The sequence below is a fragment of the Salmo salar genome, chromosome ssa17 (assembly GCF_905237065.1).
Source record: "Salmo salar chromosome ssa17, Ssal_v3.1, whole genome shotgun sequence".
NCBI lineage: Eukaryota > Metazoa > Chordata > Actinopteri > Salmoniformes > Salmonidae > Salmo > Salmo salar.
The window spans coordinates 19568513-19591371 of record NC_059458.1 but is presented as its reverse complement, the minus strand read 5'-3'; the positions used below and the strand labels follow the sequence as shown (position 1 = coordinate 19591371).

Here is a 22859-nt window from a genome sequence, read left to right as displayed (position 1 = left end):
TCTCTCTTTCTCCCTCCCTCTCTCTTTCTCCCTCTCTTTCTCCCTCCCTCTCTCCTCCACCCTCCCTCTCTCTTTCTCCCTCCCTCTCTCTTTCTCCCTCCCTCTCTCTTTCTCCCTCCCTCTCTCTTTCTCCCTCTCTTTCTCCCTCCCTCTCTCTTTCTCCCTCCCTCTCTCTTTCTCCCTCTCTTTCTCCCTCCCTCTCTCACTCCCTCGCTATCTCCCTCTCTCTTTCTCCCTCCCTCGCTATCTCCCTCTCTCTTTCTCCCTCCCTCGCTCTCTCCCTCTCTTTCTCCCTCCCTCGCTATCTCCCTCTCTTTCTCCCTCCCTCTCTCTTTCTCCCTCCCTCGCTCACTCCCTCTCTCTTTCTCCCTCCCTCGCTCTCTCTTTCTCACCCTACCTTTCTCTCTCTCTCTCTCCTCTCCCTGCTATTTTTAGCTCTCTGGTGGATATAAAAAGCCCACTAAAGTGGGGAATGACTATAGACTGCCACTGTATGGGAAACCTTTGGTCTGTCTGTCTGTCTGTCTGTCTGTCTGTCTGTCTGTCTGTCTGTCTGTCTGTCTGTCTGTCTGTCTGTCTGTCTGTCTGTCTGTCTGTCTGTCTGTCTGTCTGTCTGTCTGTCTGTCTGTCTGTCTGTCTGTCTGTCTGTCTGTCTGTCTGTATGTGTCTGTATGTATGTGTCTGTATGTGTCTGTATGTGTGTGTTTGTGATCGACTATAGGTGAAAATACGGCAGAGACCAGGCCCAGCATGTAGCTTGTATATCAGTCGGAATGAAGAGTCCTTTCCCTTTGTAAATAACATTGAGTAAGGGCGCCTCCCTGCGTGTATATATGTTACTGCACCCTGCTGTTTGATACTGTATCAACTCGGTGTCCAGATGCGTATAGCGGATACATTGAAAGCAGCTCACACTCCGGGCACACACCGGGAAAGAGAAAATACTTACATTAATATCTGATGTTCGATAGACCTACATAAAGCGCCACAACCGAAATGTTTGTGCAATTGTATAATACCGATTGGTTTTCGATTTGGAACAAGGGCCATCTTATTGAACTCCCGTAACCACTGATCTAGGATCTGCTCATCCTCCCCAATTCTAACCTTAACCATTGGTGGGAAAAACGCAAAACTGAACTTAGATCGACGTCTAACGGCAACTTCATCCTTTATGGTCTGAACCAACCCTTTTGTTTTTCTCAAGGGGGAAATCAAGTTGGTGTGTGAGAGCGCTAGCTGGCTGTCAGAAGTGACGGAGTGAGGGAGGGGGGAATAGGGTGGACAGACACCGCTAGCCAACAGAGGGGGTGGCGTTTGATTCGGTAAAAACCGAGATTGAACGAACGGACTGTGGAACCAACGAAGCTGCCCCTTTAAATCAGGAATACAGCGCATTCGGAGGTGAGTTGGGAAATATCATTCTATTTTATCTGTTTATATCACCTCTTTACAGAACCGTGTACTTATTTGCGGTTTATGTGCGCTTGTCTTCCCGATTTTGGTCATGGAAAAGCAGCGCTTAAGGGAAAGAGAGAGTCATCGGTCACGAATTCGGGTTTCCCAAGCCAGGGCGGAGAGAGAGAGAGGGTGGGGAGGAGAGGAACTGGGGGACAGGGTCTGTGCGAGAAACGTTATCAAAACGTCGGTAGCGCACACTGTAGCTGATAGATCAGAGGGAAGCAGCGATGTCTAAAACAGCTGGATGGTTTGAGGGAAGTGTCAAATTTGCTTACTAGGCTCTTTGCAAGGCATGCATTATTTCCAACAGGCGAATAGCTTCCATACGCATTCTAACGACATGTCAACAGCCTATTCTCCGGCTGAGATTCGACTATGCAGTAGGCCTATTACCGTAGTAGGCCCATATGTGTGTGTGTGTGTGTGTGTGTGTGTGTGTGTGTGTGTGTGGCCGAGGACCCACTGTTCCATCCGTCAAAATGCCCGCATTGTGTTTTCAATCGGCAGAACAAGCTTACTGTGGCATGCAGGGGCAACACATAGACCCATGTAGTCCATTGTTGGGAATTTACGCGTGTCGAGTCAGCTATAGGGTCCATATTGGATGCTCAGCTATTTCTTTAGCCTACCAGTGGAATCGCCATGAACTGATAAATACCGTCAAATTAATACAGTGTATTGTCTAATCATGTCAGCCTACTAATGTGATGGTCTATACTAGCACACTGCACAAGACACGACGATACTGTTTCTAACTGGCTATTCGTTGGCCTATAGGCCTGGATATAATTCTGAGGGTCAAAATAATGATCCAGACTGTCAAACAATGCTTCAGGTCACTTACCCTTTGTCTGGGAATGAGAGAATATACCCTCGTCGGGAAAGTTTGAAACTAGTTGGAACATCAACAGGCGTATGAAATTAGCTCAGTGGATAGGCCAGCAGCTTCTGAAGTTTTAACGGATATGGCAGCATGTATGACCGTTTTCTTTGCATGCCTTCCATTTTATCTTGCGTATTTACTGCCTTTAAACTGTCAAACTTTAAATATAGTTATTAGCTCATACATAATGTACTCACACACACACACACACACACACACACACACACACACACACACGCACACACACACACACACAGCCCTAATTAGAGCCATTAATCTCAAGGTCCTCCACAGTAGAGTAATTACAGTACGACTCCTGAGAGAGGGAGAGAGAGTGAGAAAGAGAGGGAGAGAGAGGCCCATATTTTCTAGTGAATAGTTTGGTACAGAATGTATTGAAACAATGGGAACTTTCTAGCACGTGACACAATTAACTTGTTTCTGCGAATCCAAAATAAATGAAAGACAGTTATTCATTACTATGTAGCTGAAACGTTTATATGAATGTAAAATAATAGTCACCAAATGTTATATCTACAGTACCTTCATCACTCCAGTATTCCTGCTCATTGTAGATATGGTATTGGAACTGACCCTGTATATAGTATGTTTATCCATATACATATCTACCTCCATCACTCCAGTATTCCTGCTCATTGTAGATATGGTATTGGTACTGACCCTGTATATAGTATGTTTATACATATACATATCTACCTCCATCACTCCAGTATTCCTGCTCATTGTAGATATGGTATTGGAACTGACCCTGTATATAGTATGTTTATACATATCTACCTTCATCACTCCAGTATTCCTGCTCATTGTAGATATGGTATTGGAACTGACCCTGTATATAGTATGTTTATACATATCTACCTTCATCACTCCAGTATTCCTGCTCATTGTAGATATGGTATTGGTACTGACCCTGTATATAGTATGTTTATCCATATACATATCTACCTCCATCACTCCAGTATTCCTGCTCATTGTAGATATGGTATTGGTACTGACCCTGTATATAGTATGTTTATCCAACATATCTACCTTCATCACTCCAGTATTCCTGCTCATTGTAGATATGGTATTGGAACTGACCCTGTATATAGTATGTTTATACATATCTACCTTCATCACTCCAGTATTCCTGCTCATTGTAAATATGGTATTGGTACTGACCCTGTATATAGTATGTTTATACATATCTACCTTCATCACTCCAGTATTCCTGCTCATTGTAGATATGGTATTGGAACTGACCCTGTATATAGTATGTTTATCCATATACATATCTACCTTCATCACTCCAGTATTCCTGCTCATTGTAGATATGGTATTGGAACTGACCCTGTATATAGTATGTTTATACATATCTACCTTCATCACTCCAGTATTCCTGCTCATTGTAGATATGGTATTGGTACTGACCCTGTATATAGTATGTTTATACATATACATATCTACCTTCATCACTCCAGTATTCCTGCTAATTGTAGATATGGTATTGGTACTGACCCTGTATATAGTATGTTTATACATATACATATCTACCTCCATCACTCCAGTATTCCTGCTCATTGTAAATATGGTATTGGAACTGACCCTGTATTTCGTATGTTTATACATTGTCACGTCCTGGCCAGTATAAGGGTTAATTGTTATTGTAGTTTGGTCAGGACGTGGCAGAGGGTATTTGTTTTATGTGGTTCGGGGTGGTGTGTTTGTTGAAGGGCGTTTGATTTATTATTTCCGGGTTTTGGTTTATGTTCTATGTTTAGGTATTTCTATGTTTAGTCGAGTGAGTGTATTTCTATGTTAGGTTAATGGGGGGGTTGGGACTCTCAATTGGAGGCATGTGCTTCCTCGTTGCCTCTGATTGAGAGTCCTATATATGGGTAATTGTTTGGTGTAGGTTTTGTGGGAGATTGTTTCTTGTCTAGCGTGTGTGAGCCTGTTTCTTGTCTAGCGTGTGTGAGCCTGAGAAGACTGTTTCGTTGATCGTGAGTTCGTTTTGTTATTTTGGTGTTCATTTTGAGTTAATAAAAGTTCAAGATGAGCAACCACATACCTGCTGCATTTTGGTCCTCCTTTCCCAACAACAACCGTGACAGAATCTCCCACCACAAATGGACCAAGCAGCAGAGGAAGGAGCAACAGGTGGATTATAAGGAGCAGAGGGAATTTGAGTTGGACTATGGTGAGAGATGGACTTGGGAGGAGATTTTGGGGGGAAAAGGCTCCTACACTTGGGAGGAGATCCAAGCAGGAAAGGATCGCCTTCCATGGGGACAGGTGGTAAGAGAGAGGGAGCAAAGGCGAAAGGCTGGTAAGGACCGGGAACGTTACCGAGGAACACGACTGGCGTTGAAGCACGAGAGGCACCCCCAATAATTGTTTTTTGGGGGGCACACGGGTAGTTTGGCTGGGCCAAGGGTGAGGCATAAGCCAGCTACCCGTGTTTATATGGAGGAGCGTATGAGGTGGAGGGCGCCATGTTTTGCGGAAGAGCGCACAATCTCGCCCATACGCACGCACAGTCCGGTGCGAGTTATTCCAGCCCCTCGCAGGTGCTGTGCTAGAGTGGGCATCCAGCCTGGTAGGAGGATGCCTACGCAGCGCATCTGGTCGCCGGTACGCCTCCTAGGACCAATCTACCCAACTCCCGCTCTACGCACGGCAACCATCAGGCCCCTGCACAGCCCAGTCCGCCCTGTACGAGCACCCCGCTCGTGCAGGGCTACTAGTTCCATCCAGCCAGGACGGGTTGTGCAGGAGGTAAGATCAAGACCGCCTGTGCGCCTCCATAGCACGGTGTTTCCAGTTCCTGTCTCTCGTGCGGACCCGGAAGTGCGTCAGCCCAGTCCGACTCGTCCTGTTCCCACTCCCCGCACTAGCCTGGAGGTGCGTGTTCCCAGTCTGGTACGTCCAGTACCAGCACCAGGCTTCAAGTGCGTCAGCCCAGTCCGACTCGTCCTGTTCCCGCTCCCCGCACTAGCCTGGAGGTGCGTGTTCCCAGGCTGATAATCCCAGTACCAGCACCACCCACCAGGCTTCCAGTGCGTTGGCTCAGTCAGGAGACGCCAGAGCTGCCCGTCAGTCAGGAGTCGCCAGAGCCGCCCGTCAGTCAGGAGTCGCCAGAGCCGCCCGTCAGTCAGGAGTCGCCAGAGCCGCCCGTCAGTCAGGAGTCGCCAGAGCCGCCCGTCAGTCAGGAGTCGCCAGAGCCACCCGTCAGTCAGGAGTCGCCAGAGCCGCCCGTCAGTCAGCAGTCGCCAGAGCCGCCCGTCAGTCAGGAGTCGCCAGAGCCGCCCGTCAGTCAGGAGTCGCCAGAGCCGCCCGTCAGTCAGGAGTCGCCAGAGCTGCCCGTCAGTCAGGAGCCGCCAGAGCGGCCCGTCAGTCAGGAGGCCCCTGCACAGTCAGGAGCTGCCAGAGTGGCCCGACTGCCCGGAGATGCCAGAGTGGCCCGACTGCCCGGAGATGCCAGAGTGGCCCGACTGCCCGGAGATGCCAGAGTGGCCCGACTGCCCGGAGATGCCAGAGTGGCCCGACTGCCCGGAGATGCCAGAGTGGCCCGACTGCCCGGAGATGCCAGAGTGGCCCGACTGCCCGGATCAGCCAGAGTGGCCCGACGGCCCGGATCAGCCAGTGGCCCGACGGCCCGGATCAGCCAGAGTGGCCCGACGGCCCGGATCAGCCAGAGTGGCCCGACGGCCCGGATCAGCCAGAGTGGCCCGACGGCCCGGATCAGCCAGAGTGGCCCGTCGGCCCGGATCAGCCAGAGTGGCCCGTCGGCCCGGATCAGCCAGAGTGGCCCGTCGGCCCGGATCAGCCAGAGTGGCCCGTCGGCCCAGAGTCTGCTGATGACCAAAAATCAAGGGAGTCTAGCAGCAACCCTAAACTGAGTAAGCCTGACATTTCAGAACTTAAAGTAATTAACGGTTTAATTGATGAGTCTGCATACAGGGTGGAGAGGAGGTCTGCCCATGATCCAGAGCAGGGGGAGTCTGCCTACGGTCCGAGGCTGATCGGGTCGGTCGGCACTCTGGAGGACAATAGGCCGGAGCCTGAACCACCACCTGCATAGGTGGGTTGGGGAGGGGGGGTCTAGCACAAGTGCCGTCGGTGACGGCAGCCACCCTCCCTTCCCTCCCTTTAGTAGAGGGGGATTTTTTGTTGTTGTTTGGGGTTTTGTTATTCTTGAGGTGCTTCCGGGGTTAGAACTTTTAGGGGGGTACTGTCACGTCCTGGCCAGTATAAGGGTTAATTGTTATTGTAGTTTGGTCAGGACGTGTATTATGTATTATGTATTTCTATGTGTAGTCTGGTTAATGTATTTCTATGTTAGGTTGATTGGGGTTTGGGACTCTCAATTGGAGGCAGGTGCTTCCTCGATGCCTCTGATTGAGAGTCCTATATATGGGTAATTGTTTGGTGTAGGTTTTTGTGGGAGATTGTTTCTTGTCTAGCGTGTATGAGCCTGAGAAGACTGTTCGGTGATCATGAGTTTGTTTTGTTGTTTTGGTGTTCATTTTGAGTTTAATAAATGTTCAAGATGAACAAACACAGTCCTGCTGCATTTTGGTCCTCCTTCACCATCGATAACCGTGACAAACATACTATATACAGGGTCAGTTCCAATACCATATCTACAATGAGCAGGAATACTGGAGTGATGAAGGTAGATATGTATAAACATACTATATACAGGGTCAGTTCCAATACCATATCTACAATGAGCAGGAATACTGGAGTGATGAAGGTAGATATGTATAAACATACTATATACAGGGTCAGTTCCAATACCATATCTACAATGAGCAGGAATACTGGAGTGATGAAGGTAGATATGTATAAACATACTATATACAGGGTCAGTTCCAATACCATATCTACAATGAGCAGGAATACTGGAGTGATGAAGGTAGATATGTATATGGATAAACATACTATATACAGGGTCAGTTCCAATACCATATCTACAATGAGCAGGAATACTGGAGTGATGGAGGTAGATATGTATATGGATAAACATACTATACTACTGGGAACACGCACCTCCAGGCTAGTGCGGGGAGCGGGAACAGGACGAGTCGGACTGGGCTGACGCACTTGAAACCTGGTGCGTGGTGCTGGTACTGGACGTGCCAGACTGGGAACACGCACCTCTAGGCTAGTGCGTGAAGCGGGAACAGGATATATAGGACCTTGGAGGCTTACTGGCGGTCTCAAGCTTAAACCTGGCATCGCCCTTTCTAGCTGAATGCCCACTACCCCCTGGTAAATGCGGGGCGCTGGTATAGCGCGTACTGGCCTAAAAACACTTGGCCTTGCCATAATACTCATTACCCCGAAGCACGAGACCTGTCCATTAACTGGCTTCTGTGAAACAGTCCGGGGATTTGGCCTGGGGCTCCAAACTTGCCCCGCCAAACTACCCATATGCCCCCCCCAAAAAAATTATTGGGGCTGCCTCTCGGGTTTAATCGCCAGTCGTGTTCCTCGGTAGCATTCCCGGTCTTTGCTCCATTTCTTCCATGGGCCCTCTCCGGCCATAACTTGCTCCCATGTCCATTTCTCCCGTTTGTCCAATTCAAATTCCCTCTGCTCCTTCCAGTCCACCTGTTGCTCCTTCCTCTGCTGCTTGGTCCTTTTGTGTTGGGAGATTCTGTCACGGTTATCGATGGTGAAGGAGGACCAAAATGCAGCAGGACTGTGTTTGTTCATCTTGAACATTTATTAAACTCAAAATTAGCACCAAAACAACAAAACAAACTCATGATCACCGAACAGTCTTCTCAGGCTCATACACGCTAGACAAGAAACAATCTCCCACAAAAACCTACACCAAACAATTACCCATATATAGGACTCTCAATCAGAGGCAACGAGGAAGCACCTGCCTCCAATTGAGAGTCCTAAACCCCAATCAACCTAACATAGAAATACATTAACCAGACTACACATAGAAATACATAAACATAGACCATAAACCAAAAACCCGGAAATAATAAATCAAACGCCCTTTTACCAAAACACCACCCCGAACCACATAAAACAAATACCCTCTGCCACGTCCTGACCAAACTACAATAATAATTAACCCTTATACTGGCCAGGACGTGACAATGTTTACTTAGTTATTGTGTTTCTTCATATTTCTTCTTATTTCTCGTATGTTTTTTTCTAGTATTACATTGTTATTGATTACTGCATTGTTGGGTGTTGAGTCTGAAAGAAAGGTATTTCACTGTACTTGCGCATGTGATATTAAAAACTTGAAACTTCTACTCTGCAGGAGGTGAAGGTTTACAGCTGACCATCTGACCTGAGGTCACAACCACTCCTGTCCATCTGAGTGACCCAACTCACCTGGTCAGCCCTTCCCCTGCACACACACACACACACCTGCCCTACCTGGTACACCTGTCTACCAACCCAACACACACCTGTCCTGCCTGGTACACCTGTCTACCAACCCAACAGACACCTGTCCCATCTGGTACACCTGTCTACCAACCCAACACACACCTGTCCCGCCTGGTACACCTGTCTACCAACCCAACACACACCTGTCCCACCTGGTACACCTGTCTACCAACCCAACACACACCTGTCCCACCTGGTACACCTGTCTACCAACCCAACACACACCTGTCCCACCTGGTACACCTGTCTACCAACCCAACACACACCTGTCCCACCTGGTACACCTGTCTACCAACCCAACACACACCTGTCCCACCTGGTACACCTGTCTACCAACCCAACACACACCTGTCTGGCCACTGGAGCAGACTCCAATCTGCACACCATCCACTAGGTAGGTAGTGTGTGATTTAGGACAATCAAGCCTGAGAAAAGAATCTGATGACTGTAGCAGAAAACCACATGAGGGCAGTATAAAGCTGCTTTTAAATTATTTATTTCTCTCCCCCCCCCCATAGTGGGGGTGTGTGTGTATTGATGGATCAGGATGTCAACCAATAACAACATCGCCCAGGCCAGGAAACTGGTGGAACAACTGAGGATCGAGGCAGGGATCGAGCGTATTAAGGTGTGTGTCAACACTAAGGTTTTTATTAGCATGTTAGAAGCAATCCACTGTTTGATTTTTTTACCTAGGCAACTCAGTTAAGAACAAATTCTTATTTTCAATGACAGCCTAGGAACAGTGGGTTAACTGCCTTGTTCAGGGGCAGAACGACAGATTTGTACCTTGGGGATTTGAACTTGCAACCTTTCAGTTACTAGCCCAACACTCTAACCACTAGGCTACCCTGCTGCCCCACTGTAAGGAACAGTTCACTGTAAGGAGAAATCCACTGTAAGGAGAAACCCACTGTAAGGAGCAGTCCACAGTAAGGAGAAATCCACTGTAAGGAGCAGTCCACTGTAAGGAGCAGTCCACAGTAAGGAGCAGTCCACTGTAAGGAGAAACCCACTGTAAGGAGCAGTCCACAGTAAGGAGCAGTCCACTGTAAGGAGAAACCCACTGTAAGGAGCAGTCCACTGTAAGGAGCAGTCCACTGTAAGGAGAAACCCACTGTAAGGAGAAATCCACTGTAAGGAGAAACCCACTGTAAGGAGCAGTCCACTGTAAGGAGCAGTCCACTGTAAGGAGAAACCCACTGTAAGGAGAAACCCACTGTAAGGAGAAATCCACTGTAAGGAGAAACCCACTGTAAGGAGCAGTCCACTGTAAGGAGCAGTCCACTGTAAGGAGAAACCCACTGTAAGGAGCAGTCCACTGTAAGGAGCAGTCCACTGTAAGGAGAAACCCACTGTAAGGAGCAGTCCACTGTAAGGAGCAGTCCACTGTAAGGAGAAATCCACTGTAAGGAGCAGTCCACTGTAAGGAGCAGTCCACTGTAAGGAGAAACCCACTGTAAGGAGCAGTCCACTGTAAGGAGCAGTCCACTGTAAGGAGAAACCCACTGTAAGGAGCAGTCCACTGTAAGGAGCAGTCCACTGTAAGGAGCAGTCCACTGTAAGGAGAAACCCACTGTAAGGAGAAATCCACTGTAAGGAGAAACCCACTGTAAGGAGCAGTCCACTGTAAGGAGCAGTCCACTGTAAGGAGCAGTCCACTGTAAGGAGAAACCCACTGTAAGGAGAAATCCACTGTAAGGAGAAACCCACTGTAAGGAGCAGTCCACTGTAAGGAGCGGTCCACTGTAAGGAGCAGTCCACTGTAAGGAGAAACCCACTGTAAGGAGCAGTCCACTGTAAGGAGAAACCCACTGTAAGGAGCAGTCCACTGTAAGGAGCAGTCCACTGTAAGGAGCAGTCCACTGTAAGGAGCAGTCCACTGTAAGGAGCAGTCCACTGTAAGGAGCAGTCCACTGTAAGGAGCAGTCCACTGTAAGGAGAAATCCACTGTAAGGAGCAGTCCACTGTAAGGAGAAACCCACTGTAAGGAGCAGTCCACTGTAAGGAGCAGTCCACTGTAAGGAGAAACCCACTGTAAGGAGCAGTCCACTGTAAGGAGCAGTCCACTGTAAGGAGAAACCCACTGTAAGGAGCAGTCCACTGTAAGGAGCAGTCCACTGTAAGGAGAAACCCACTGTAAGGAGCAGTCCACTGTAAGGAGAAACCCACTGTAAGGAGCAGTCCACTGTAAGGAGCAGTCCACTGTAAGGAGAAACCCACTGTAAGGAGCAGTCCACTGTAAGGAGAAACCCACTGTAAGGAGCAGTCCACTGTAAGGAGCAGTCCACTGTAAGGAGAAACCCACTGTAAGGAGCAGTCCACTGTTGCCAAAGCATCACAATATCCCTCTACCTGCCTCCTCTCTCTCTCTCCCCTTCTCTCTCTACCCCTCCTATCTTTCTCTCTACTCTATCCGCCTTCTCTCCCTCTCACTCTCCCCTTCTCTCTCTCATCCTGCCGCTCTCTCTCTCTCGCTCTCTCCAGGTGTCTAAGGCAGCAGCAGACCTGATGAGTTACTGTGAGCAGCACGCCCATAACGACCCGCTCCTCGTTGGCGTCCCAACGTCAGAAAACCCTTTCAAAGACAAGAAACCCTGCATCATTCTATAGCTGCACACTCGTCTCTGCCCATCTCTCTCACACACACACACACACACACACACACACACACACACACACACACACACACACACACACACACACACACACACACACACACACACACACACACACACACACACACACACACACACACACACACACACAGAGAGAAAGGAAATAGCCACTCTGGAAAAGCGCCCTACTCAATAGCCACAGCTAGGGGGCGGTGTCTGTGTTCACAGGACACATTACCACATTAGTGATATTAGCCCTGAGTTGTTTCTCTGTGGTGCTGAGGGTAAGCCTGCACTAACATGCAGCCCTACCTGATACTGGTTACTGACTCACCCACAGAGATAGTGACACTCAAGTGGAGATGACAGATTTACTTCAAAAAGGGATTAGGACAATTATCTTAATAGGAATCCACTGTCGCCTACATGAAGTCATAGGCTGATGTATAGCATGTATTTTAGTGAATCAATGATTTATTGATTCATTGATTAATCAATAGACTGATAGCATGTATCTGGGTGCTGTGGAATGAGGGGTGTAAGGTACATGAGGGTAAGGAGTGAGGTGGGGGGTGTATGTGTGACCAATCTGGTGTAAAACCTGGGTCGTCCATGTGATGCAAGATGTGTTAGCCCTGTCAGCTAAAGCCTAGCCATTAGCCGTGGAAGCTAATACAAGTCTTCAGGTCTCAGGCATGGATACCCATCACTAAACCACCGTGGCTATACATGGTGTGTTTGTTAGCCATATAGTGGCTGACTTGCCACTGACTTGCTAAGTATCACAATGGGGATGGCCCCTTCCTGAAACCTTGGGCCAATGGTAATGTCAGTGTTTTTGTGAACACTGAGCAGGTTGGTACATGCTGCATATGTACCCACTGGGTTTAAACCCGGATCATCTGCAATGCCACTAGACTGTGTTAGCCCACTGAGCTAAAGCATAGGCTACATACTCCCCCACTCTAGCGACGGTTATCGATCAACAGTGTTTCTGCTTTGGTTTTGAATTCTTGGTCAGTGGGTTTTCTATAGGCCAAAACTCCAGCTGTGTCCACTTGTGGAGTAAGTTGCTCATAGACACTGATCTAAGATCAGTCTTGTGTTTTCCCTCTAATGGTAAAGGTTAGGATTTAGGGAGGGTCATCTGATGCTAGATCTGTGTCTAAAAGGCTGCGTTTACACAGGCAGCCTAATTCAGATCTTTGTCCACTAATTGGTCTTTTGACCAATCAGATCAGCTCTTTTTCCAATAATTGGGCAAAAGACCAGAATTGTGCTGCCTGTGTAAACGCAGCCTAATGAAACTTTTATCGTGAGTACTGCCAAGTACTGAGAGGCTAACTGTGTTCAAGTTTTTAACGCCAGAAGTATATATATATATATATATATATATATATATATATATATATGTTTTTTATTAATTATTGTTTCGATATTTTGTCCATTTATTGCCATACACTTAGCAGATACTGTAGGTTTCCATTCACTCCTTAACTTTACACTTGAGGCAAAAGTTTACCTTAACCACAGATCTAGGATCAGATTATCCTCCCCAATCTTAACTTGAACCATAAGGGGGTGTACAAATATCTGATCCTATATCAGTGGTTAGATACATCACTAGTTCTGCCATGAGAGCAAGCATCACATCATGAGCTTTGCTTATTGGCTCGTCATGTGTTTTATTGAGGAACAAGAGCCAATTACAAAGTGTTGTCCTGTCTCCCAACCTCCACAGACCCAGTTCTCTACTCCCAAACCAAACTTGATTGTAAAAAATGTAAAAGACGCTAGAGAAAATAAAAATAAAAGTGTATAAACTTTCTTTAAGTGCAGAAGTGATACGTTTTGAGAGTAGCTTTTTGGGTTTTGGTTTGAGTTTCTTTCTAAATAGAAGCAGGTCAGTCGAGTATTATTATCGAACTGTACAGTGTTTGTAAGATAAAACCTAGGCCAGAATTCAATCAAAGTGCATCAAACTTTTTCCACCAAAAAAAACAAAATGCGCTTTAATAGAATGTCAGCCTGTTGCAGAATCTTTTCTGTGGACGTTCAATTTTTGCGTAAATGTTTCCCTTCTGTCAGAATTTAGTCTGTTTGTTTCCTCATTCAGCTTGAGGCAGGTTCACACACACACACACACACACACACACACACACACACACACACACACACACACACACACACACACACACACACACAATCCCCTAGTGACTAAACGGGGAGCCAACCACATCTACAAAGCAGTGAAGTGGCCGTACTTGTAGCACTGTGAGAAACAAACCTGAACCATTAAAACACTGTCTCTCTCTCACACACACAGACACACACACACACAGTTTCCTAATGTCTTTTACAATTGATTATCTGAGGGACAATCTTGCTATTTCTTAATTCCTTCATTCCATGGACAGTTATTTTTGATTGATTGATTGGTTGATTGATGGTTTGCCTTGTTGTGGTGTATTGTGTTGTATGCTGGTTAGGACCAGGAGTTTTACCTGGTCAGGTCACATGGTCAGGAACAACGTTCTAGCCCTAGACTTGAGAATACTTGAGAGTATTTGAGTTAACAGTCTTTAAAGAGGACACAAAGCTCTAGAACGGAAGTCTTGTGGTGCTCCCATTCCCACATCATTCACTATAGCTGATCTAGGTCAGTTTAAAGTTTTCTCCCCCTAAAGATTATGTCAAGATTTGGGGAATGGAATCTGATCCTAGATCTTACCCAGAGCAGAAGGCTAGAACTCTAAAACTAATTTCTGTCCCTAGACACTGACCTCGGGTCAGTTTTACCTGGACTCATCATTGTGTTTTTAACTCCTGTGTATGCATATACAGTATGTATCTCTGGTAACGCTTTGTTTTACAGTCTCCTTTAACTTGGTATTTGCTTAGAAATAACACTGTAAAAACATCTGTTTTGTTGCAAGCGAGGACTATTTGGTACCAGGTTGAAAGTCCCCATTGTTACCACAGTGTGTTCATTCCAGCTGGGACAGGACTGTAAAGTAAAGCGTTACTGTATCTTTTTGCCTTGATTCATTGTGAATGATCAGTTATTGATTATGAAGGAAATGTAATATCTATTTTTTGTATCTGGTCGCTCTGATGTGCCATAACTCATGTTTTCTTGCACACTGTTCATATTTTACAGTTAAATACTTTACTGTTAAGACTTAACTGTTCATATTTTACAGTTAAATACTTTACTGTTAAGAGTTTACTGTTCATATTTTACAGTTAAATATTTTAATGTTAAGAGTTTACTGTTCATATTTTACAGATAAATACTTTACTGTTAAGACTTTACTGTTCATATTTTACAGTTAAATACTTTACTGTTAAGACTTTACTGTTCATATTTTACAGTTAAATACTTTACTGTTAAGACTTTACTGTTCATATGTTTGTGGATATTGCTGTTAAAAAAAGATGATATTGAAAAGTAGACAACAGTAATAAACATATGATAACGCATGTGTTGTTCTGACCTGCTCCTTATCTTCTTACACACACACACACACACACACACACACACACACACACACACACACACACACACACACACACACACACACACACACACACACACACACCACACACACACACACACACACACACACAGAGGTTGTTTGAAAGTGACCATAGAAGCTTCTCTAGCCTCAGATAGAATTTCAACTCATTGTCAATGAAATACCACTATGTTTTGTTTCTAAGCCATCTCCTACTGTAGAAGCCCCGGATTTCCAGAGATGACTTGAGGAGGGAAGACTACAGGCCGTGTAAGGTGCAGTCCCTCCCCCGGGCTGTACGTTGTAGAATGCTGCTAAAGTAACCACACCCACCTGGCATGCCAGCAGAGCTCTATCAGTCTCACTCTACCCGTCCTGTCCTGTATTTGAGTAAAAGCAGGTTGAACCAGTCAAAGTCAATTTTGATTTTAAGGAAAGATAAGCCACACCTACTGTGCATCTGTTTTATGGTGGCGCTGCGCGACCTGGATTTTGTGGTCGATTATGTTGTGATTGAAGCCCAGCAGCCCACTGCATTAAAGGAGTTATATTTCCACGATCATCAGTTACAAACGGTAAGAACTACATCACCATCAATACAGTCTAAAGAAAGAGCTTCAAATAAGCAATTCTAACAGATATCTGTGTGGCAGCATCTATGAAAATATGACGGGTTGTTGTCTTCTCTTTATATGCCTTTCGCTCTTTCCTCGGTGTGTGTGTCTGTACAGTGAGGTTAATCAGTATGATCATGTGTTTCTGTTACTATTTATTGCTGGTCTTTCTACCTCAGTTCCTCGAAGACGTCATGAGTGTTGTGAAGTCCAGTCTGTCAGTAGAACAGGAGAGGAAGCTGCTGTCTCTGTTCGGCCATGTCAGACTCCACCTGCTCTACAAAGGTTTGTCGGAACGATGGACTTCATTTTAATTCAATCTTTATTTTTATGACATTTTATGGGATGATTTTTACTCTCAGGCCAGATACCTGCAATGCAGGCGGAACAAAGCGATTGGTTCAGTAAAAGGTAATAAAGTACTTTTCTATTATATTTTGTTCTGCTCAAAGCCAGCGTCCATGGCTACATGAGTTTAGCGTTCCACAGCCGCTGTGATGGCCAGGGACCCACCGTACTTGTGGCCTACAACAGGGCTGGGTTTGTTTTCGGAGGTTACATCAGTAAGGACTACGCCCAGACTGGACAGGCCATCAACGATGATAAGGCCTTTCTCTACAGCATCACTGACCAGAGGGAAAAGCCACTGCGTGTGTCCAGTACCGATGGCCAGTACGGTTTCACAGATGGAGCCTATGGTCTTAATGTTGGTGCCTTGTGGTTTCTTAATAATAACACCGCTACAGTTCAAGTTGTTGCAGGGAACTGCTACGCCTTTGAAGGGGAAGAGATGCATGGCAATGACCTGCAGCTGACAGAGTGTGAGGTGTACAGAGTGGAAGGTGAGTGGTCCTTTATAGCCCCTACTCCATAGGCACTACTGAAACCATTGGATACATGTAACCAACATGGCAACATATTCTAACCAGTCAGAAGGCCAGGGGAAGCAATTAGTGTATTGATTAAATCTGATTGTTTTGTTGTTTGTCTCAATTTCTGGCAGGGTGTGAAGGCATTCTGGAGACTCCTTGGAGGAAAATTGACTTGGAAGGATATGGGTATGTTAAATCTCAAAAGCGGTACAAAAATCATAATACTATGCATCGACTGATGCATCTAGTACCACTTCTGCTGTTCCAGTGAACAGACTTAAATTAATCAATCACGTCTGTCACCCATCTCTCTTCCTTTCTCCATCTCTCCATCCATCTCTATCATTAACAGCACCAAGGACCGTCTGATGGACTATATCAAGAACTATAAGCCTGAGGTAAAGTCTGTGGTCCAGGCCAGAGTTCTACTGGTGGGTCCGGTCGGGGCTGGCAAGTCCAGCTTCTTCAACTCCATCAACTCTGTCTTCAAAGGACATGTTACCGGGCAGGCTAACACCGGCAGCGCTGGCACCAGCCTCACCACACAGGTACAGTACTGTGTTTGTGCGTGCGTGATTGTGTGTGGCTTAAAGATGCAGTCCGGGATCTTAAAGGGCAATGCCGCCACTTTTCACATCATATTCATTATCTCCAGCAAAATATCAGTGTCTACTTATGGGAAAACGGCGTGTTTCTATGATCTGTGGTTAAAAAGATAAAATAAATGTTCTAAAAAAAAGAGTTCTCTGTGATGAGTTTTGTGTTTGAGTTTTGTGTTTTGTGTTTGAAAATCACTGTTTATTTTTTTTACTTTTGATGATGTCATTGGGTAGAACTTTATTTAATTTATAATTTTTTTTGGTTTTTTTTTATAGAATTTTAAAACATACACTCTACCTGCAGTGAAGCTGCTCGACATTTACATTACGTTCAGCCATCTAGCAGACACGCCCATCCAGAGCGGCCCACAGGAGCAACCAGGGTCAAGCGCCCCGTCCAAGGGCACATCGACAGGTCTCCCACCAAGTCGAATCGAAGACCCAAACCAACGATCTCTAGGTCATCGATCCAAGTTCCCAAGTCCCAGGCCACCAACCATCCAAGATCCCCCCATAATTCTCCCGAGAGCTACCCCTCAAACATCCAAGACCCCCCCACACAGTCCCCTCCCGAACCCCCCCCCAAACACCGTCCCCCTCCAACCCAAAACCACCACCCAACCAACAAAAGAGAAAAACAAATTAAAACAGAAAACAACAATGCAAAAACAATTATATAGAACGAGTAGAAATGTTTTACTTTATTTTCTTTTCTACAAAACAAAGAATGAGTTGCTTTCACATATGTGGACAATGGCATTGCGCTGGAGATAATGAACATGAGGTTGAAAAGTCGTGGAATTGCCCTTTAAGCACTTACAAAACATATTGTACGAATTGGAATTCATAACATATCATACGAAATGGATGATGTAGTACACAATTGCGCCAAATGTTCAGGGACCCGTTTTGTCTCGTGAGCACTACTTTCAAAACTACTGGCTGAAATTAGACAAAACCTCTGGAGCATCACTATTGTACAGGACTCTCCCTCTCTCTGTAGTTCCGTACCTACAACATCAAGGCAGAGCAGGGTGGGAAGGCTCTCCCTCTGGTCCTGTGTGACACCATGGGCCTGGAGGAAGGACCCAGCGCAGGGCTGGATATAGACGACATCACCAGTATCCTGAAGGGCCACGTACAGGACCGGTACCAGGTGAGTAAAACTGGCAAATGATAGCCGTGGGGGAAGATGCATTTCTATTCATTCTATCAACAAGAGGATTTCATGTGTTTGATACCAATCATTCCAGCCATTACAATGAGCCTGTCCTCTGATTTAAAGTAGCACCAGCCTCACGGTAGGGAAAGCATGTGCTTGATAGTACAGTAGCAGTAGTAGTATATATATCTTGGGGGCTGAAGTCCTGTTTCTCTCCTCCAGTTCAACCCGTCCATGTCTGTCCAGACGGATGGTGTCGGGTTCTGTAAGTCGCCCAGCCTGAAGGACATGATCCACTGTGTGGTCTACGTACTGGACGCCTGCAAGGTCACTCTGCTCTCTGCCAAGATGGTGGACAAGCTCGCCGCCATCCGCAAGGGGATCAACAAGATGGGTAAGGAAGGAAGGAAGTGAGTGTGTGTTTACGTGTCTGTGCGTGTGTGTTAACATGTGTTGTGCAGGGTTGGGGAGTAACAGATTACATGTATTCCGTTACATGTAAGGGATTACAAAAAACGCTAACTGTAATCTGTTACGTTACCAGCAAATATATTGTAATCAAATTACAGATACTTTTGAAAAACTAGATGATTACTTCAATGATTACTTTTAAATTCATGAAGGATGTTTGCGAAAAAATATATTTGACTCTTCTGTTTTCTCAATGACATTCAAATCAGCATTGAAAAAAAGGCGCAAGTTTAAGTTTGTTCCACCTGAGCGAGTCTGACCACAAATCAGAGACCACTATGATGACACACCAAATGGGTTTGATGGATTGCCGGAAAAGAGCAGGAATAGGCTTTTGTAGGCTACAGTCCAATCTATGACTTCCAATGGTACGACTGCTGTTGGTATCAAAAGATTATCCAACTTGAATAAACGCTTGGAGGTAAGGATGACAGCAGTGGTGTGGTCTACAGCGATACGGATATTAACTTATTATTGATATCTACATAGTGCATTGATGTGAATCACACTGCTGCTCTCTCATTTAGCTATTTGTGCCTTACGGATTGTGGTTGTTGTGGATGGCTGTTCACAAATCTAAATGTATATTTGAACCCAAAAATTGTTGAATTCAAGAAGTTTAAGCTGCCTATCAATCATTGTTTTTGAAACCAGTGGACAGCCAGTGAAAAATGCTCTCTTGCAACAGCTGCATAGTGCAGATCCCAGTCTATGGAATAAAGGTGGGGCTTTCATTGCTCAATCTAATTCATGCTAATAAAAAATGGACACATGCTCAAACTCGTACATATTTGATAGACTTAAAGGGGAATCTGTAGTTGCTACATCAATTTTTGGACTTATGAATTATATATATATTAATGTAAAGATTATAATTTAATCGTATTATTATATGTAGTATAAAGCGGTGGGTTAGAAGAAGCCTTACACAACCAACCCATAAAGTAAAATGTAACATCCATATATAGCCAGCTATGTAAACTTTAAAATTGATTTTGTAACGGCTGTCGTTGGGTAGAGAGGACCAAGGCGCAGCGGGTTGCATGTTCATCATTATATTTAATGAATAAAGATAACACTAAACAAAACAATAAGTGCCAGTTCCACAGGCTACAATAATCACTAGCAGTGTGAAATACAACTACCCACAAATCCCCAGGTGAAAACAAGCAACTAATATATGACTCCCAATCAGGAACAACGACGTACAGCTGTTCCTGATCGGGAGCCACACAAACCACACAGAAATAGACAGACTAGAAAACCATAGAAAACTAACACTAGAACAATTACTCAAACCCCAGACTACATAAACCAAACACCCCTTAAATAACACACACAACCCGAACTATATGAAACAAATACCCCTCTGCCACGTCCTGACCAAATCTAATACAATTACTCCCTCTGCTGGTCAGGACATGACAGATTTATCCTGCAATAGATGTTGTTCAATTGGTAACATACATTTTTGTCTTCTTCTAATGCCTCTTAAGGGGAAAGTAATATAAAAGTAATGAAATGTAATCAGACTACATTACTGAGTTTGGGTAATCCAAAGGTTACATTACTGATTACAATTTTGGACAAGTAACTAGTAACTGTAACTGATTACATTTAGAAAGTAACCTACCCAACCCTGGTGTTGTGTCACTAGGTATTCCCCAGCTGGTCTTGCTTACTAAGGTGGATGAGGCCTGTCCTCTAGTGAGAGAAGACCTGACCAACATCTACCTCAGCCACTACATAGAGAGGATGGTGAGTGCATGGCTGAGAGTGCATGGCTGAGTCTGGAACCCTATTCTCACATAGTACACCATGTTTATTTAACTACAAGCGTGTGTGTGTGTGTGTGTGTGTGTGTGTGTTTGTTTCAGACCCGTGAGGTGAGTGTGTGTCTGGGTGTGTCCCAGTCCTGTGTCCTGCCAGTGAAGAACTACAGTCGTGAGTTTGAGCTGGACATCCACACAGACATCCTCCTGCTCACTGCCGTGGTCCAGATGCTTCGCTATACTGACGACTACTTTGATGACATCTATCAGGCTGGGGACCAGAAGTCTGAGTGACTAGGGGTATATGTGTGATACTGATCTGAAGTCAGTTTTGGGTTTACCTTCTAATGGGTACGCTTAGGATTAGGGGGAATACACTGATCCTGGATGTGTTTAAATGGCAACTTTTAGTTATCGCTTTAGAAACATTTTTATCTTAATTCTCTGAGGCTATTCCATTCTGACTTTTCCCAGTTACAATTTACACTGAGTATAGCAAACATTAAGAAACACCTTGCTAATATTGATGTCGTTTGGGTGGTGGACCTTTCTTGATACACACGGGAAACTGTTGAGTGTGAAAAACCCAGCAGCGTTACAATTCTTGATACAAACCGGTGCGCCTGCCACCTACTACCATACCCCGTTCAAAGGCACTTAAGTCTTTTGTCTTGCCCATTCACAATCTGAATGGCACACATACACAATCCATGTCTCAATGGTCTCAAGGTTTAACAATCTGTCTTTAACCTGTGTCCTCCCCTTCATCTACACAGATTGAAGTGCATTTAACAGGTGACATCAATAAGGGATCATAGCTTTTCACCTGGCTTCACCTGGTCAGTCTGTCATGGAAAGAGGTGTTCTTAATGTTTTGTCCGCTCAGTGTACTGTATATTGTAATTAGATACAATATGTGTATGTAGTATTGTATGGTTGTCTACCACACTTCTCTGTAGACTCTGTACTGCTATTGGTCAGATAAGACATTCAACTGTATACTGCTCATTGTACTTTGTTCAATACAGTATTTTCATATAAAATAACTAAATGCTGAATAAATATCTGTTACATATCTAGGACCTGACTCACTCAGACTTGCTCTACAGTTGTCCAAACTTTCAGAAAGACAGAGAGAGACATCCAACATAAGAGACATGTAGAGATGCAGTCTGGTGCAAACAATTTTACAACAATCATTAAGTAAAAGCAGAAGAGTAAATCCTTTTAATGAAAAATTAATGAAATATTAAAGGATTATGGTAAAAACCTTCATCAGTAACAACAATGTTGATAATGTCTTGAATAATGAAAGTAGCGTGATGGAAAATGTTACCTTGTGAAGAGATAGCCTTGAAAATGTTCATCTTGTCTTAGTGTCATGAGTAATCCTTGGTTCCTGCCTGTGCTTGGTAAAGATATGAGAGGTGGCGACATGACCCCCAGTCTTAGGACCATCTGGCAGAACGTCCAGAATATATTCTATAAGTTAAGATAGGAGACGGTGCCAGACACATGCCAGAACCAACCCTATGAACTATGCCTATTTAAAAAATAAATATTTCACCTTTATTTAACCAGGTAGGCCAGTTGAGAACAAGTTCTCGTTTACAACGGCGACCTGGCCAAGATTAAGCAAAGCAGTGTGACACAAACAACAACACAGAGTTACACATGGAATAAATAAATAAACAGTCAATAACACAATAGAAAAGTCTATATACAGTGTGTACAAATGAAGTAAGATTAGGGAGGTAAGGCAATAAATAGGCCTTAGTGGCGAAATAATTACAATTTCGCAAATAAACACTGGAGTGAGATGTGCAGAAGATGAATGTGCAAGTAGAGATACTGGGGTGCAAAGGAGCAAAAAATAAATAAATACATATATATATATATATATATAAATAAAATAAATAACATGGGGATGAGGTAGTTGGATGGGCTATTTACAGATGGGCTATGTACAGGTGCATTGATCTGTAAGCTGCTCTGATAGCTGATGCTTAAAGTTAGTGAGGGAGATATGAGTCTCCACCTTTAGTGATTTTTGCAATTCGTTCCAGTCATTGGCAGCAGAGAACTGGAAGGAAAGGCGGCCGAAGGAGGAATTGGCTTTGGGGGTGACCAGTGAAATATACCTGCTGGAGCACGTGCTACGGGTGGGTGCTGCTATGGTGACCAGTGAGCTGAGATAAGGCGGGGCATTACCTAGCAAAGACTTATAGATGACCTGGAGCCAGTGGGTTTGGTGACGAATATGAAGCGAGACCCAGCCAACGAGAGCATACAGGTCGCAGTGGTGGGTAGTATATGGGGCTTTGGTGACGAAACGGATGGCACTGTGATAGACTGCATCCAATTTGCTGAGTAGAGTGTTGCAGGCTATTTTGTAAATGGCATCGCCGAAGTCAAGGATCGGTAGGATACTCAGTTTTACGAGGGTATGTTTGGCAGCATGAG

The 22859-nt window shown here is 45.0% G+C and overlaps 2 protein-coding genes across 3 annotated transcripts; both read left to right on the top strand.

Annotated features, from left to right (window-relative positions):
* Nucleotides 1-887: 887 nt before the first annotated feature.
* Nucleotides 888-14871, top strand: LOC106575248 (guanine nucleotide-binding protein G(I)/G(S)/G(O) subunit gamma-7). Its single transcript, XM_045698952.1, has 4 exons — nt 888-1404; nt 8640-9164; nt 9289-9398; nt 11258-14871. Exons 3-4 carry the CDS (start codon nt 9318-9320, stop codon nt 11381-11383), a joined length of 207 nt encoding a protein of 68 aa, XP_045554908.1. The 5' UTR covers nt 888-1404; nt 8640-9164; nt 9289-9317; the 3' UTR covers nt 11384-14871.
* Nucleotides 14872-15249: 378 nt separating this feature from the next.
* Nucleotides 15250-21476, top strand: LOC106575246 (interferon-induced protein 44-like). 2 transcript variants are annotated; one of them, XM_014151635.2, is made up of 9 exons: nt 15250-15481; nt 15700-15805; nt 15973-16362; nt 16524-16578; nt 16745-16940; nt 17995-18147; nt 18376-18547; nt 20282-20382; nt 20502-21476. In XM_014151635.2, exons 1-9 carry the CDS (start codon nt 15374-15376, stop codon nt 20688-20690), a joined length of 1470 nt encoding a protein of 489 aa, XP_014007110.1. In that variant the 5' UTR covers nt 15250-15373; the 3' UTR covers nt 20691-21476. The 2 variants fall into 2 exon arrangements, with proteins under 2 accessions (XP_014007110.1, XP_045554907.1); XM_045698951.1 differs by lacking the exons at nt 17995-18147; nt 18376-18547; nt 20282-20382; nt 20502-21476 and adding an exon at nt 17268-17985.
* The last annotated feature ends 1383 nt before the right edge of the window (nt 21477-22859 follow it).